At 44.9% G+C, this 16,542-nt stretch overlaps 1 protein-coding gene across 1 annotated transcript; it reads left to right on the top strand.

The window, feature by feature from the left end:
- Positions 1 to 1,007: 1,007 nt before the first annotated feature.
- RRAGC (Ras related GTP binding C) lies at positions 1,008 to 14,295 on the top strand. The gene is made up of 7 exons (XM_054802454.1): positions 1,008 to 1,425; positions 5,835 to 6,038; positions 6,756 to 6,955; positions 7,844 to 7,958; positions 9,731 to 9,873; positions 11,011 to 11,159; positions 12,190 to 14,295. The coding sequence occupies exons 1-7, from the start codon at positions 1,039 to 1,041 to the stop codon at positions 12,339 to 12,341; spliced, it is 1,350 nt and encodes a 449-aa protein (XP_054658429.1). The 5' UTR covers positions 1,008 to 1,038; the 3' UTR covers positions 12,342 to 14,295.
- The last annotated feature ends 2,247 nt before the right edge of the window (positions 14,296 to 16,542 follow it).

Below are 16,542 nucleotides of genomic sequence, written 5' to 3'. Positions count from 1 at the left end.
CTCTGCAACAAAGGAGAGAAGAAAGCTCACTTGTAAGCTAGAGCATATACCTAGCATTAAGTTGTAGCACGTTGAAACAGGGAGAGGATAATGCTGTAGAAAATGCATCATGTAGCCAAACACGTGCTGTGAGCAATGTGACTGGAGGAAGACAGAAATAAACGCTCTTCGGGGCACATCTTGCCAAAGAAGCAGCAGGCAGGTAAGGTGTTTAGTTGAGGTCTTCGCAGGGCGTGAAGGCTCCTTGGTCAAGACGTCGGGCATGAGGGCAGTAATACGCACTTACGCTTTTCATAGTTGTATTTGCTTCCCTCTGAGAACAGTTTGATCTTGTGAGCCTTAAATTAGGGTTGTACTGAAATAACGAATACTCGTTAAAACCTCAGTGGAGCTGTCTGCCTGTACAAATGATGCCAGTAGAATCATGGAACCATAGAACGGTTTGGGGTGGCAGGGACCTCAACGATCATCTCGTTCCCTGCCCATGGTGGGGGGTGGGACACCCTCCCCTAGCCCAGGTTGCCCAAAGCCCCATCCAACCTGGCCTTGAACACTGCCAGGGAGCCAGGGGCAGCCACAGCTTCTCTGGGCACCCTGTGCCAGGGCCTCTCCCCATCACGGGGAAGGGTTTCTCCTCAGATCCCATCTCCATCTCCCCTCCTGCAGCTTCAGGCCATTCCCCCTTGGCCTGTCGCTCCCTGCCCGTGTAAAATCCGTGACTATTTAACGGCCGTCAGTAACGCTCTCTGGGGAAGGGGGATTGCCTCACGGAGAGCTCCCGTGCCTCGGCTGACGGTTGTTTTTGCGCCGCCGCTGAGGCACGGCCCCGGGGGCGGTACCGGGGGGCGGGGCGTGGGGTGCCGCGTGCTGGCTCCCCCGAGAGTGCGGCGGGCCCCGCCTCCTCCTCCGCCCAGTACCGCCCCGCCCGCGCGCCTGGGCCGCTGCTCGCCCCGCCCCTCCCGCTCACGTGCGACAGCGCCGTCAGGTGACTCGTGTCGTCTGACCGGAGCCATCCTACCTCGCTGCCTTCCTGAGCCAATGGCTGCCGCGGAGCTTGATGCTGGCCAATCCGGAGAAGGCTGTGTTGTGTCGGGTTGGGTTGGCCGAGCAGAAGGAGGGTGTGGGACGGGCGCTGGAGGGCGGCGGGCTCGGGCGGACATGGCGCTGCAGTTCGGCGGGGTGGGCGCGGCGGGCACGGCTGAGGAGCCGGCGTTGGTGGGGGGTAGCTTCGGGGCTGCGGACTCCTTCCCCAAGGACTTCGGCTACGGGGAGGAGGAGGAGGAGGCGGAGCTGGAGGGAGGCCCGGGGCCCGGCGGGCCCGGTGGCGGCGCGGGCGGGCCCGGCGGCGGCGCGGGCGGGGCGGACTCCAAGCCGCGGATCCTGCTTATGGGGCTGCGGCGCAGCGGGAAGTCCTCCATCCAGAAGGTGAGGGACAGCCGGCGGCTCCCCGCCCCTGCCTGCCTGCCTTTCCGGCGCCGAGCTCTTTCTCCTTTCTGCGTTGCTGCTTGGGCAATTTCTGCTTTTTAACGTGGGCGCCTGTGGCGAAGGGGGAGCGAAGGGAGGCTCCTGCTTAAAGCCGCTTACTTCGCAGAACGGGCTCCGATCACGAGCCCTGGAGAGGAAGGTTGAGTAGCGTAGGTCGTGGCCTTTGCAGTTCTTCACGTGAACGCTTCAGAAATAAAAAGCGAAGATTACCGGCGTGAAATTTATCGCGAGGTGTTTTCTGACGGATGTGAAAGCACCGCAAGCGGTACAGGTGTGTGGCGTTGAGCTAGCGCTTCCGGCCGGAAGAAGAGCTGGTGTTCTGCCTTTTGGTCCTTTGCAAGAGACTTCTGCTTTTGTATGAGCAGAAAGTCAGCCTCTGGTTTCCTTTAGTACGCTAGACCGAGCATACCAAAGTTGCCGGTCGAGAAGGAAATAAAACGGTTTCGGTGCCTTAGTTTGTTGGTAGCTTTGCGAAGTCGCTAGTGTTTCTTAATAAAAATAAGACAAAACCGAGTATTTTCATTTGGCACGTACCTCGAGAGAAGCGTAGTGCTAAGAATGACCCTGGTTCCTCAGGGCAGGTTTTGTATTTGCAGTCCCTATTATGAAGTTTTTAGGTGATGTTTTTATGGGAAGGCATTGCTAGTGAAATGTGGTGGTTCTCAAGCTCTAGACTTAGGGGCCTCAAACTTGCTCAAATGCAAGTGTGGAATCCTTCGGAGATTTTTATGCAGACTTATGACTTGTGTAACTGGGCTTACTGTACTGTCCTTATGTAATAGGAACCTGGAAAGAGTTCAGACAGAGTACCTGATTGGGGGTTTTTTGGTGGGTTGGCGTTTTTTGGTTTGTTGTTGTGTTTTTGTTTTGTTTTGTTTTGTTTTGTTTTTGTCATGGTCACTGGACTCGCTGCTCTGCCTTTCATAAGATTAGCATAAATATGTTATTGGGAAGGACTTTGCATGTGTGTGGTAGAACCTAAAGCAGCAACTTGTTTGGAGCTGCTGTCAACCTTTCATTTATACCTATTTTTCTTTCGAGGTGTTAACTAAACGAATTGAATTGGGGGAGTAGGGAGTCAGAACCAGCTCTCTGTCGTGCTTCTGTAGCAAGCTCTAATACTTAGAAAATCTTACAGCAAGATGTAATGCAATGCTCCTGATAACTAGTGAATTTCTTTAAAAACTTTGTCTGTCTTGTCTTCCTTTTGCTGTACTTACCCTCTTCTTTTGTCACCCCATACGCTCCAAATCTCTTCTCTGGTAAAAAAAGACAGCTGCTATTTCCAAGACAATCTCATTCATTATAGCGGCTTAAGAAATCCACAAAATTAAAGCAAAGATTCTGGAAACTGTGAAAATGACAAAATGGTTGCACATCTTACTGCTGTCAGGGAATGCTTTGGAAATTGCTTTTTATTGTAACCTGTGAAGCAGCCGTTCGCTTCCAATTAGTAGATTATCAACACAATCTTGCAGTACTGTACCTCTTCTTTCTTTTTTCAGGGACCTCCTTCCATCTGCCTGTGCAAATTCCTTTCCGGACATCGGGGCAATAGAAACAGTCTAATAGTACCTCGTGAGAAAAAAAGAGGTTTACTATGACTGGGGGGGGGGGGAAAGGAGTTTGAAAACTCATTCTGCATTTGGACTTATAAGTAAAGGTGCCTGTTTTTATGTGCAGAATGATCCTGTGCTGCAGTGGGAGACTGGCTGGTTGTGAAAGGCAAATTGCTTTGGCTGTACAGCCTTCATCGAGGCATGCTTGCGGTGGCTTGGGACGACTCCCAGCGAAGGATTCTTCCCTTTGGGTTACTTGGACGGTGAAGATTCTTAGAAAAGTTCTGGCTCCAGTTGTTGTTTCCCTTCTGAGGAAAAGGATGTAGATAGGTTCTCAGATATAAATCAGTTATTCGTGTTTACAGACAAAGTGTCAAAAAAAAAAAAAAAGGAAACTATCCCAGATTTGTTACTTTGTCAGCAACTTGCAATTCCTGCCTTAGATACTCTTCTTGCAGTTTATAGGTGTTGCTACAATGTACTGGAGAAGATGTTTTGCCTGGGAGGTTATATTTGATTGTAAGCTCTTGTAGTAGGGATGTTGTGGAAGTCGTGCTTGTCGCTTCATGTGTAGGATTATTGTTTGGTGGTCTAGGAAATCTTTCTTTGTATGGGTCAGGCCAACATTTCAGCTGGAAGTGAAATTCTGAATATGGCTGTTCTCTGATTTGTAGTAAAAGACCCCACCAAATAAAAACCCCAAACACATGCTTCCTTGGGGAGTCCATTAAAAGTTTAGGGTAGTGGGAATGAACGTGTCAGACAAATTCAGCTTGCGGATCCAAGGAAGGGTAACTACATGAAAATTGAGACATTGTGAGTTTAAAACAGAAAAACCCCAAACAAACAAACCCAAAGAAAAGAGCAGTCCAAAAACATAGAGGCATTTTAGAAATACTGCATCAGGCATGCAGCTTAACTGCTGCAATGAAAAAATAAAACCAAGTGCTGCTGTAGAGAAGCTATTGTGGAGAAAAGGTTGATATGTAAGGAAATAAAAATCTGAAAACTCAAGAGATTGCAGCAGGTGAGATGTGAATAGGAAATTCAGAGGGATAACAAAATCTGAAAGAGCGTACTACTAAGAGTGCTCAAGCTGACAGTGAAAAGTTCTCAAAATGCAGTTAAAGCAGGAAATCTGCCAGGAAGTCAATGAGACTGTTGGATGTTGAAGGTATAAAAGGAACGCTTGGGAATGATAAAAGCCATAGTGAGGAAACTCAGCAGGTTCTTAGAATTTTGCTAGCTTTGTCTGCTCTGCCCACGTATGCCTAGTCAAAATTGTTTGGCATTGGCGTTAGCTGCGTGCTTCCAATCGAATGTTTCTGCAGCCTTTTTATTTACTTTATTGAAGCTGTGTAAAGCGAGTAAGAGTCAGGGTAGATGTTAGGTGATAGAAATGGAATTTGATCAAAACCGTGTCCTGGTTCCCCTATCAGTGTAAAAACTAGATGGGGAACATCGATCCGATGAAGCGTGCTGCTTTGGGAAGGAGGGGAAAGGGAGACGATGGCATTGCTTCTTGGAGACTCGTCTGCTTTAAACTGGATTCGCTAATTCTGTCCTGCTCCCTATGGGAGATGCTCAGTTCCAAAGAGAACGTTGATTTCAGAATGCTTTAAAACTGTACTGCGAATCCTGAGGAATTTCTGGTCCTTGCAATACAGCTGCTACGTATCTAGAACTGTTCTTACTTTTCCATACAAATGTCCTGCTGTTTAAAACCTCATTTAGATCCTGGCTTCCTCATATGTTTGCCTTGAGGAACTGATTTTTTTTTTCCCTTGGTCTTAAAAATCTAGGCCAATGTATGACTTTGAACCTCGCTAAACGATCCATTAACTATGCTGGGTGTGGAGTTGTTTGTCTTGCAGTTTTTTTGACAGAAGTTGTTGCACTAAGTCTCCTTAATGGGTGACTTCTGTACCAAGTGCTATATTACCAAGTGCCATATAGGAAACCTTTCTTTTTGCAGTCCTAGGGTTCGACAGCTTTATGTTTGTAGTGACTTTTGTAATATATGTTCGAGTTGCTTTAGCGCAGTGTTTGGTGTTGAAACCGACTGCTTTTGCTGTGGGGTTACATGCTAGTTCTATTTGTTCAGGAAGGGGCTATGATCCCAGCAAGGCTTTTTTTGAGTACTAGCAATGAGTACGTTTTTCATCACTGCAGCTAAACCGTTTACCAACTAGCGTGAAAGCTTTCGTTGTTTCTTTAGGTTACTTGAAAGGAGAGGGTCAGCGAACGTATTTCAGTTGTTAATAGATAGCAAACTACTTGGCTGTTCGGGTCTCTCAAGCTGAGATGTTATTTTTGTACGCTTTTGTTGTAGTTTAGGAACAGTCTGATTATATTGTGTCGTAACACTTGACACCAGACTAAAAGCGAAGTTTCCTTTAGGAGTTTCTAGGACTGGAAAGGAACTGTTCTTAAAAGCTTACAGTTGCTTAATTAACATGGTGGCTTTGTACCAGATCTGTATTGGCTAATATAGCGGAATTTGAAAATGCTGTGTTAGACTTGCAAGGAAGAAAGAGTAACTGGGATGTCTGTGTCTTTAGGCAGTAGTGTTATTTAGACTTGGGAGAATGTTTAACTGCGTTCGGTTGCTTGGTTCTGGTCGAGGGTAGGTTATTGCCTTAGCTGATGCAGGAAGCTGCCTATTTGCCAAAAAAGGAAACTGTACACTTTAGAATGGAGAAACCTATTTGTAAGATTCAAGTCACAGAACTTTTACCAATCTCTTTTAATAAGATAAAGTCAAGACTATTATTTGTGTTCTTTTAACAGGTGGTATTTCACAAAATGTCTCCCAATGAGACTCTGTTCTTGGAAAGTACCAACAAGATCTACAAAGATGATATTTCCAACAGTTCATTTGTGAATTTCCAAATATGGGATTTTCCTGGACAGATGGACTTTTTTGATCCAACATTTGATTATGAGATGATCTTCAGAGGAACAGGTGCTCTAATATATGTTATTGATGCCCAGGTAAATACAAATCACTAAGAATCACAAGGAAGTTTTCTTTTTGCTTTGTGTGCGAGAGGAATGATCGAGAAGCTAATAATTTGTATTTTTAGATAAGTTTGTAAAACATCTGTTACGTATGAAAGGATGCATTGGCAATCTAACTTTTGATGTGTGGTTTTTAGTTTTGTGAAGTGACTGGAACATACGCTCCTGGTGGAGAGAGTGGAAAGGGGCAAGCACTCTGAATTTGCCTTTTCTACAATAATAGTGAGAACCTGCTGTGCTAGATGGTCTGAATTATCCCTTCCCTCTGCTGTTGACTGCTATGGAGTTCAGTTAATAACAGCACGCTTCTGACCACAGTTTCGAGTACTGGTACTATTTGGTATCTGGTAGCTTCTAATGAACTTAGGAGTTGCACCGTGGGAGATTACCTGGTTATTAGGACTGTCTTGGAGATCGTTGCTGCCTTTTGCTGGAGTTGAAGTGTAACCTGACTTTTGATCTGAAGCCTAGTTTTGTGTAGCTGTGTATAGCTAATGCAACTTAATTTACATAACAGAATCTAAGCTACTTGGATTTCTGACACTCCAAGGTATTCTTTTCTCCCATACTTCTGTTTAGTTACAGAAGTGAAGCGAAGTTCTTGCACTGAAATATTTTGTCCTTGTGCAGAATGGATTAGTTATCGGAGATAAAGCCTTGTCATTCATTCCTGACAAAACTGATTTACAGGATGACTACATGGAAGCTTTAACAAGACTCCACATTACAGTTTCAAAAGCCTACAAGGTCAACCCGGAAATGAACTTTGAAGTTTTTATTCATAAAGTTGATGGTTTATCGGATGACCATAAAATAGAAACTCAGAGGGATATTCATCAGAGGGCTAACGATGACCTTACGGATGCTGGGCTTGAAAAACTTCACCTTAGGTGAGTTAAAGATTTTGGAGTATGTGATTCTACTGTTGCTGATATGCATGCAGGCTAACGGCTTTTAGATCTAATAGTGGACAGACTGGAGCAAGGCCTTGTTAGTTTCTTAATAGTGCGCAAAGCTTGCAGTTATTTGTTATAAAATACACCACTGAATTTGTGGCCGAGCCTCAGCTGTTAGGCTGACTAAAATAAGGCAGGCTACCGTATCAGATTGCAATCAACAGATTTATTCATAAACTCGGTGATAATTCAAGGTCCTTTTGCGTATTTTTCATTTAGCATAACAGGCCGGATTTGTACATGTGGCCTGGAGGGGCAGGGGAGGGAGAGGGGAAGCTGCCTGCCTTCTAGTCCTGGCTAGCACTGACTTTTCAGCGTGATTGGTTCTAAAAGCTTAGTCTCTTCCTTGATATTTGGCTCAATTTTAAGGTGTCTTCTACCAACGCCTTTAAAATGAGCTATCTTTTCTCTGGTTTTACTGCTATTTTGATTCTCGTGGAGCCTTTAAGTATTGCCAGTATCTCCCTGCATTAGCGTGAACACAGTGGAAGGCCAGGAATGGGACTTGAAGAAATCTAGTTGAGCGTTTAACGCCTGCGTGATAAGTGTTGTGTAGGCAAAGTGTGTTGTGAAAGCACGTGCAAATTTTTCTCTCTGTTCGCCCATCTCCTGGGCATGGGGGAAGTCTCTTTTATGTTTAGTCCAGTTGCTCAGAAATTAGGTTCTTGGTGTGGTGGCCACGTATATTTGTGATAAATGCATCCCAGCTAAATCATCAGGCCTCAATGTTAGAAAATGTAGCTTTAACATTTCTATTGCAATTCTGAAATATTCTTGAATATTTGTTCTTTTTTCTTCGTTTTCCCTCCCTCCTCATCTCAGCTTTTATTTGACCAGTATATATGACCATTCAATATTTGAAGCCTTCAGTAAAGTGGTACAGAAGCTCATTCCGCAACTGCCAACGCTGGAAAATCTACTAAATATCTTTATATCAGTAAGTGATAACAGAACTTTGAGTGAAATACACGGAATGGTAAAGCAAGTCCTTCTGCTAAGGAACGCTGGCTAGATCTGCCCTTGGGAGATTCGGGTGGCGCTCGTGTTGGTGTACTCTGCTGGCCTGGTTGTCTGCGTTAGAAGCTCTTTACCACAGCTAAATTGTACTGGTGCGTGCTTTGTGCGTGTTTCCCTAAATACTGACAAAGCATAGTTTGGCTGGTTATAACTCTTGATACGGAAGTTTTCTGCCAGCACGATACAGTGATTAGTCCACTAAGGCACTTAGTAGTCTAATGTAGCTGTACTGGCAAAAGACTATTTTTGTAACGTGAACTTTGCCTTGAACTAAACCGTCTATTTCATGTGGCCTGTGAGACGTTTGCCCTTATTCTTTCAGTGTTTACGTTTCTTATAGAATTGTGACATAGAAATTTGCTGCTGTATACTTCAAATCAAATCAAATATCACCCTAGAGACAAGGCTGAAGTAGCCTGTCTCATTTAAGTTATGTCTGCGAGGCTGTCGCAGGCAGGTGGACAACATAGGGAAAAACACTTGCGATTGAGAGGAGCTGTGCGGGTCAGACGTGTCGCCCCGTGCTACTGTAAAATGCTTGTTTCCGGTGTTGGTAGGGGACGGTCTGTAATAACCTGGCCCAGTGGATAAGGGGCATGGTAATGCTCACCCTGCTCGGTGCCATGAGGGTACGGAGCGTGGCCCTGATGCCAAAAGGATCGTCTGGATGTCCTCGGGACACTGCCTTGGGTATTCGGATTTGCTAGGAATAAGTGATAAGGAATGCTTCTGGTGCATAAATAGAAGTTAAGCTTTGCCAGAAATCCATAGTGTATATGCGGTAACTTGCTTAACAGCAGAAGGTTTCTGAACTTAGTATGAGCACGTGCGCTTTGCCAAAGTGCTTGGTTACAAATGGGATGGTACAATTGGCTCGGTGCTTTTCCATACCCGTAACTGCCATAATGCAATGCTCTTCATGGAGTCATAAGTTTAGAAGCTGACTTTATTTGCTCTGCATGTTAAACTACATGGCAACTGCCTCACATAGAAACTGAACTGCCAAGATACTGCAAGTGTAAAATTTAAGTGTCAGCATACTACTATGAAGTAACTTGTCTCCGAGCCTGGTCCATCAGGTGGATGTGACTGTGCGGCTCTTGTGAGGCTAACAGAACCACAGAAGAGGAAAACTGCTGAATTTGGGTTCTGGAAGCATAGTAAAATGTAACCTTAATTATGATCTGGTAAATAATAAACTAAAAATAACTCTAACTGAGTCCCCAGCTTTATTTTTGTCAACTTAGGCTGAAGGAGGGTAGATTTAGATTAGATACATTAGGAAGAAATTCTTCGCTATGAGGGGGGTGAGGCCCTGGCACAGGTTGCCCAGAGAAGCTGTGGCTGCCCCTGGCTCCCTGGCAGTGTTCAAGGCCAGGTTGGATGGGGCTTTGGGCAACCTGGGCTAGGGGAGGGTGTCCCTGCCTGTGGCAGGGGGGTTGGAACTGGATGATCTTTGAGATCACAAACCATCACAAACCATTCTATGAATCTATAAGTAGAAGGTGCTGTCGATATGTACTATGGCAATAAGGGTGTTGCATTTATAAACTATATGCTCTAAATCTTGATTCTCTCTTAAGCCTCTAAATTGGTTACATTTATACCTTTTCCTGCTCTTAAGAATGTGAAAGTGTATGAATTAAATGCAGTTATTCTAAAAATTCATCCAAATTCTTTCTCTTTCTGAAGAATTCAGGCATTGAAAAAGCTTTTCTCTTCGATGTAGTCAGCAAAATCTACATCGCAACAGACAGTTCTCCTGTGGACATGCAGTCATATGAGTTGTGCTGCGACATGATTGATGTAGTGATAGATGTTTCCTGTATATATGGGTAAGTGATGAATACTCTTAGGAAAAAAAGTCCTTAAAAGTTGTAGGTTGCAAATAGTGTTTCCACTCGTGGCCTTAGACAGCCATCTGACATTTGTAAAAGTCAAGTGTTTCATGTCAAATATGAATACCGCTGTGTCATCTGGCATGGTGGGTGCAAGTATGTTAATACTTGCAAGTAATTGGGGTCGATAGCATGCCATAGCTCCTAAGTGTAACATTGCTTTGAGACTTGCCGCTATCTGAACAGAAGAGCTTTTGCGAGGTCAACACAGCTCGTGCTGACTTTCTCTGAGGGATGCATATAGTGCTTGTTTCTCACAATTTATGGCTGAATTATACTTCACAACGGGTTTCTGAAGTGCCTCTGGAGAAGCGGTAACTTATTTTAGAACTGTGGCTGTAGCCTGGAAAATACAGTGCTGCCGAGAAATACCACAGTGTTTAATGGTCTGTCTCCTGATGGGTAAACTCAGGGTTGTGTAACTGTTTTTGTCTTATTTCAGGAGTGAGTGCTTAGAAGTAGCTTGCGATACCTCTTTGCTTCTACGGGAATTTAACTAACACTAATAACTTGCAGATAAAAAGCACTGTCCTAAACTTTTCTTGTAAATGCAGGCTGGTTTAGCTTGAGACCAAAAAGCATCCTGCTCCCTGTTGCACTTACCCGCCCCCCCTCCCCCTCCCAGGAAGCCTTTGTATTAATTTACCAAAAATAATTTTGCTGAGATGTAAACTCAGTGAGACAGCGAGTAGCACTGACTTCCTGACTTGAAGGTAAACTACGCTATGACTAACGTACTATACTACTTCCATTAAGAATGCTCAGCTGTAAGCTGAAAACAGGATCTACTAAACGGCCACAGCTCTTAGCTTGATATCAAAAGAATGCATGCCGATAGCTTGCTCTTAACTGCTCATCTTAGATAGTATCTAGTGAAGACCTCTACTCTGTTTAGGTCTAGCTTTCCTGAGAAACTTAAGGTGTGACAACGGTCTTACCTGCATTGCAGGTTCTTCACTTGCTTGCCGTTTGGTGCGAGTAATATTCTTCTAACTGCATTTAACAGGTATTTGTCTTAAAGTTACGTACGCACGCCTGCTAGATTATGTCCTGGGTTAACTCGTTCTTTCTTAGGTTAAAGGAAGATGGCACTGGAAGTGCTTATGATAAAGAGTCAATGGCAATTATCAAGCTCAATAACACAACGGTCCTGTACTTAAAGGAAGTAACAAAGTTTTTGGCATTAGTTTGCATTCTTAGAGAAGAGAGTTTTGAGCGCAAAGGTAAGGACTTCCCCCCCCCGCATTGAACAGCTGTTTTCTAATGGTTTTTATCAACTATAAAATATTAATATGACTTTCCAAGTCACCTTAATTTTTGTGTAACTAAATTTGTTTAATTTCTTCTGGGAGGAATTTTCTCCTTTCCTAGAGATAGGTATAAAGAGGTCTTATTTTTATTCTTGTGAATCATTGCTTTAGTCGCTGTCCTCCTGCTGAAGTGACTTGCGTAGCTAACGTGGCTTTTGTCACTACCATCCGCTATAGTAGAATCAGTAGAATGGAGTAATGCTTATTATGTTCTGCTTGACAGCTGCTGTATTGTGAATAGCCACATTCTCTATCACGAGTCACAGTGATGTAATTTTTTTTAAAAGTATGACTGGAGAAATCAACAGTGGTAGGCTAGTGCAGTAAGTGGTAGGAACTTGGAACAAAGTGTGTAATACGTTGCGGGTCTAACCAACTATATAGCTGCTTGGACCTGTAGGAGGTGATGGTATGAATGGTCTTGCATATGTTACGGGGTAGAAATGACAGCGTAGGCCCTAACCTCAAAGTATGTGACTTAAATGGTGACAGTACTTATCTTGGCATTTTAAAAAGAGAAAAAGCAGATGTGTTCTTTTAAGAACTGTACTGTATTTGATCTCAAAATTTATCTCACCACAGTTAGGATATATATCAATGACATAAAGCGCAAGATAACATTTCAGTAATGGTCGTGCTGTACTAGCATGTTTTTTGCGGAGTAGAGTCTTGTGTTGTCCCTTTACCTGCTGTTTAATTATGAATATACCTTGCATTCCAAAGGGGAACCTTTTTTTTTTCTAAAAACTGAGACTATCTAAATAAATACTGGCATCAGTAAAACTTTGTTAAATCTTCTGAATCCAAATTCTTACTAAAGTAAGTAGCAAAATAGTTGTTGGTTAAATGAAACATTTCATATTTATTTTGAAGCTCTGTTGATTAAGTAAATATGCCAAGCCGAGAACAATTTTTCCTCTCCCCTCCCGCTCCTTCTTGACAGGTCTGATAGACTACAATTTTCATTGCTTCCGCAAAGCCATTCATGAAGTCTTTGAAGTAGGCGTTGCCTCCCACAGAATCTGCAACCATCAATCAAGCGCCTCAAATATGAAAGCAGTGACTCACAATGGCACACCTAGGAATGCAGTCTAGCGGAAAACTGAAGACGTTGGATAGACTTGTCAGCTCTTCACTCCAAAGTTTTGTGGAACAAGAGGAGTAGTCTGAAAGCCTGAAGTATGTTTCACAGGAGAAGAGTGGCGGTAACTGTGGAACAGCAGCTTGTAACTCATGTTGGACAACTGAAACTACTGTAAAAATACTTTGAGGCCAGTGGAGTTAGAAAAGCCAGTTTGAAACCAGCTTTATTGCAAGTGCAGTGGTTTTTCAGTTTGGAGTCCTATTTTAACAGTCTGTCTCTGACTGATTGCCCGATCAAAACTTACAAACGATGGAGTTGAGTTTTGTGTGAAACACTGAATAGTCACTTGCTCAACTCTTTTTTTTTTTTTTTTTTAAAATATGTAGAATATCCACTTTTGCTTAAGTTTACCCTTTTGTCACAGGGAAAAAGAAAAAAACAGGTGGTGTTATTATTTAGGTTTGTGAAGCTCAGGCTTTTTGTTTGGTGAGGCTGGTCTCACAAATCATTCCATAAAGTAGTTCTTGCTCTTGCCGGTGTGCTCAGAGTGTTCTCATGAATTCTGTACTTGTTAAGTGGATGCAAGGTAGAGCTCTGTTCTAGCGATTCTATGTTTGTTTGGAGAGCTGACCTGGAGCTCCATTTTAAGAGATCGTGATACTTTGCTTTCAGACCACGCTTCTTGGTATGCCCCCTTTGATGGAAGGGAAGTATTAAAACCAGAAATAAACTACCTGCTCTCTTTTGCAAAAACATGGATGTCATAAATCTGTGTGATTAATCCCATTCACAAAACAACTGCATGGCTAACTAACTAAACTGAAATGTCTGCCATTTGTTGGAATAAAGCAACCGCTTTCAGCTATTCCCAAGCGAAGAAATGACAAAGTTACTGACCTTTGATGGTGGATCTCTCTCTACCCTCTGACTGATAATCAAGACAATTCCTAGGAAAATGAGGGTGTTATCCTTGCACGGCAATTAAATGTCAGTGTGCCACAACCTGCTAATTATACTGGACGTTGAAAGTGCGTTGATTCTGTACCGTGGCAAACACTTTCTTATTTGTCGCCATGCAATCTGAATAGAATAGTATTTTTTTCTGATTTTGTGAATGCTGGCTTTCATACTATGGGAGGTATATCTGAATTGTTTTAATCTAATTTATTGGTATTGGTATTATTACTGCAGATGTCATTCTGTACATCAGCCTTGCTATGCAGTAAGCTCAGCTACTGGCCTGTAAAGATCTTGCCTCTTTTTACCTGTCCCTATGTGTGTATAGGTGTTGCGAAGCCACTGGACCAACTGACTATACAAGTGCCGCTATAAAAGTTTCTGCAAGAAGATCTGTGACTGTAAGCGATCTCTGCAACCGATGTATTTATGTGGTCAGAAATAACCACAGGATTGCTTCTGTGCTTATAGAATGGATTTTCATTGATCTATGTAAAAATGAATACACATGCATTAACATTAAGGTGTACGCACATACTGTGTAAATGTTCTTCCTTTGTTTTAAAGATGTGGTATGATACTAAATACATAAAGGGTCTCCTCCAAAAGTTACCACAGTAAGCAGGAGACTTGGGAATTCAAGCGCTCTAGGTCAGTTCTCTTAATAGCAGTTGTAGTTCTGGACCTAGGCTGAGCCCCTTTTAGGTAACGGAACTGCACGTTTGTGGGGTTTTTTTCTTAAGGAAGTGCTGCGGGCTTTTAAGATTGTGTGTTGTGGCTTGCAAGCTCTATCACAGTGCTCTGGTACTCAAGGTGAGAGGAGAAGTAATTGGCAAGATCACAGAAAGGAAGAAATCATTCCCATGTGTGTAGTGAGTTTTCCATGTTCTAAGTATATGTGTATGTTCCTCTTGTCTTCACTCTCTATATGATTTTGTGCTAATAAAATGAAAAAGGTCAAACTGTAACACTATTGTTTCTGCTGGAGGGTAAGACACTTCAACAAAAGTCTATAAAGCAAATTTTAAAAAGCCATGTTATCTTCCCAGTATTTTTAAAAAAAGTTAAATATCACCTTTGCAAGTGAGGCTTTAAAATTTTTAGTCAGCCTTAGCTTTCCTCTCAATTAAAAGCTGACTCCAAACTTGAATACCCAATTTTCAGAAGATGACTCTAGACTATAAAGGCATATAACTGATGAAGTAACTTGTTCTCTTCTTTTGATTAATGGTGAGACTTAGGTTCTGCCTTCTGGTGCGTGTGTTGTGGTGTGTGGGGTTTTTTTTGTTTGGTTTGGGGTTTTTTTGGTCAGCATTACCTTACTCTTGAATGGTTTTGTTGACTATAAAGGGTAATGGTAGCATCTGTAAACAGATTACTGATTATTTCCACTATCACCTGAACAATAATAGCTTTAAAAGTTAAATTTGTCTCTAGTAAGGAGCATGACATTTCTGTAGTTTACTAGAACTAGTCCTAACATTAATCAATTTTGGTCAGACGCTGCTGTTCAAGTAGAGCATTACTTAACCTGTTGCAGCTTTTGGTTTCCACTGAAATCTTTATGCTGCCGGGGAGGGAGGGGGAAGGATAGGAATTATGCTTTATTTTCTCCCTTGTGCAGGGACCTGTCTCCCCTTCCTGTGCTGACCTGCTCCGGGGAGAGATCCCATTAGAGATAAGGGAAGGCAGTATCACAGTCTCCCGACTGAAAGGAGACGGTCAACTAGTGCTTCACCTTTCTGCCTTCCCCACCTTCCCCTCTGAACCCGTAGCGGTACAGATGCTCTGCGGTCTTTTTGCTAACACCGAGGTTGTGTGCTTCTGAGGAGAAAAAAGCTGTAGACAGCGGAAGGTGTGGGGGAAAAGGTGCCTAGCCTGCAGGGAGAAGGAATAAAATCTTTCTGTTGAAGACTAAGGTGTAATCCCTCACAAGATACCTTTCAAAGCTTCGAGGTGTTGGGCACCAGCTGGTTCCTAATCACGGGCTAGGCTGCTGGTTGGCAGCGGTGCCAGCTGTGGGAAAGGGAAGGAGGCAAAGGCCGAGCCTGGGGAGAGGGGGCAGAGTAATAACAGGTGGTGTGCGGCTGCCGTCCTGAGCCTTGGAATCGGCCAGCGCTCTTCCCTCCCTTCCTCCCAGCCCTCACCGAATCTAACGGGCCGCAGCTGTGAGCGCGGAGCGGGGCTTGCCTTCGCGCAGCAGGAAGGAAGCGCGGGGAGAACGCTCGTCGCGCGCGGCCGGCGGCGCAGGGCCTTCCCTTGGGGGCACCTCGTCCCGCACCGGGAAGAGCCGCGGAGGCGCCGGCTGAGCCGAGCGGGCTGGGGCCGGGGCTGGGGCCGGGGCTGGGACCGGGACCGCACCAGCCTGACGCGTCCGGCGGGTGGGGCCGCAGCGCGGTGTTCTCCCGCGGTGGCTGCCCCAGGCAACAGGGGGCGCCCAAGTGGCGCGAAGGCAACTGTCGCTCGGTTTCCGCGCGGAGCTTCCGTTGTTTCCCGCGGCGGCGCGAGCGGGCTTTGTGGCAGCGCGGCGCGAGGCAGCCCTGGCGCGCGGCCGGGGGGGGGGGGGGACGGCGACCCTCGCGCTGTTACTCGCCTGAGGGGCAGCTCGCTCCAGGAGCTGGGGGGTGTCTGTGTGTCCGTGTGTGTCTGTGTGTCCGTGTGTGTCCGTCCCCCCGCACCGCCGCGTGTCCCGGCGCGGATCCGTGTGTGCCTCGGTGCCCACGGCTGCGGTTGTTCCGTCGGGTCCCCGCGGTACGGGACGTGAGAGGCTGTGGGAGCTGCCGGTCAGCCCGAGTACGCACCGCCCGGCACCTGCGTGCGAGTGGTCCTTAGGAAAGATTTTGTGTTTAGCGTGCGATAGTGGGTTGGGTTTGGGTTTTTTTTAGCTTGGAGTACCTACTCGCGGTAGATGGCACTCTTGTAACGCCTACAAGGAGATTCCGGAACGCGTTTCCTTTCCCAAAGCCATCTTCTTCGCTTGCTGCCTCGAGTGGGTCTTACTCGGGACAAACATAAACCCCCTTGCTGCTGCGCTGTAGGACAAGTTCCGAGGTGCTCGTAGTTCTCCCTTGAAGACCGAGTTAACTTTCAGAACGGAGCGGCCGAGGAAAACTTCTTTAAACTTTTCCGATTCAAGTGCTGTTGCTGTATCCCAGGTAATGTGTTTCCTTTTGCTTGCTTGACGCTTCCACTGACTCCTGCTACTGCACGTACAGCCGCCTCCTCCCTTCCTTTCTTCCCCCCCCCCCCGTGTTT

This window comes from Grus americana, chromosome 23 (assembly GCF_028858705.1).
Source record: "Grus americana isolate bGruAme1 chromosome 23, bGruAme1.mat, whole genome shotgun sequence".
NCBI lineage: Eukaryota > Metazoa > Chordata > Aves > Gruiformes > Gruidae > Grus > Grus americana.
The sequence above is the reverse complement of the archived record's forward strand: the minus strand, read 5'-3'. Positions and strand labels throughout refer to the sequence as shown.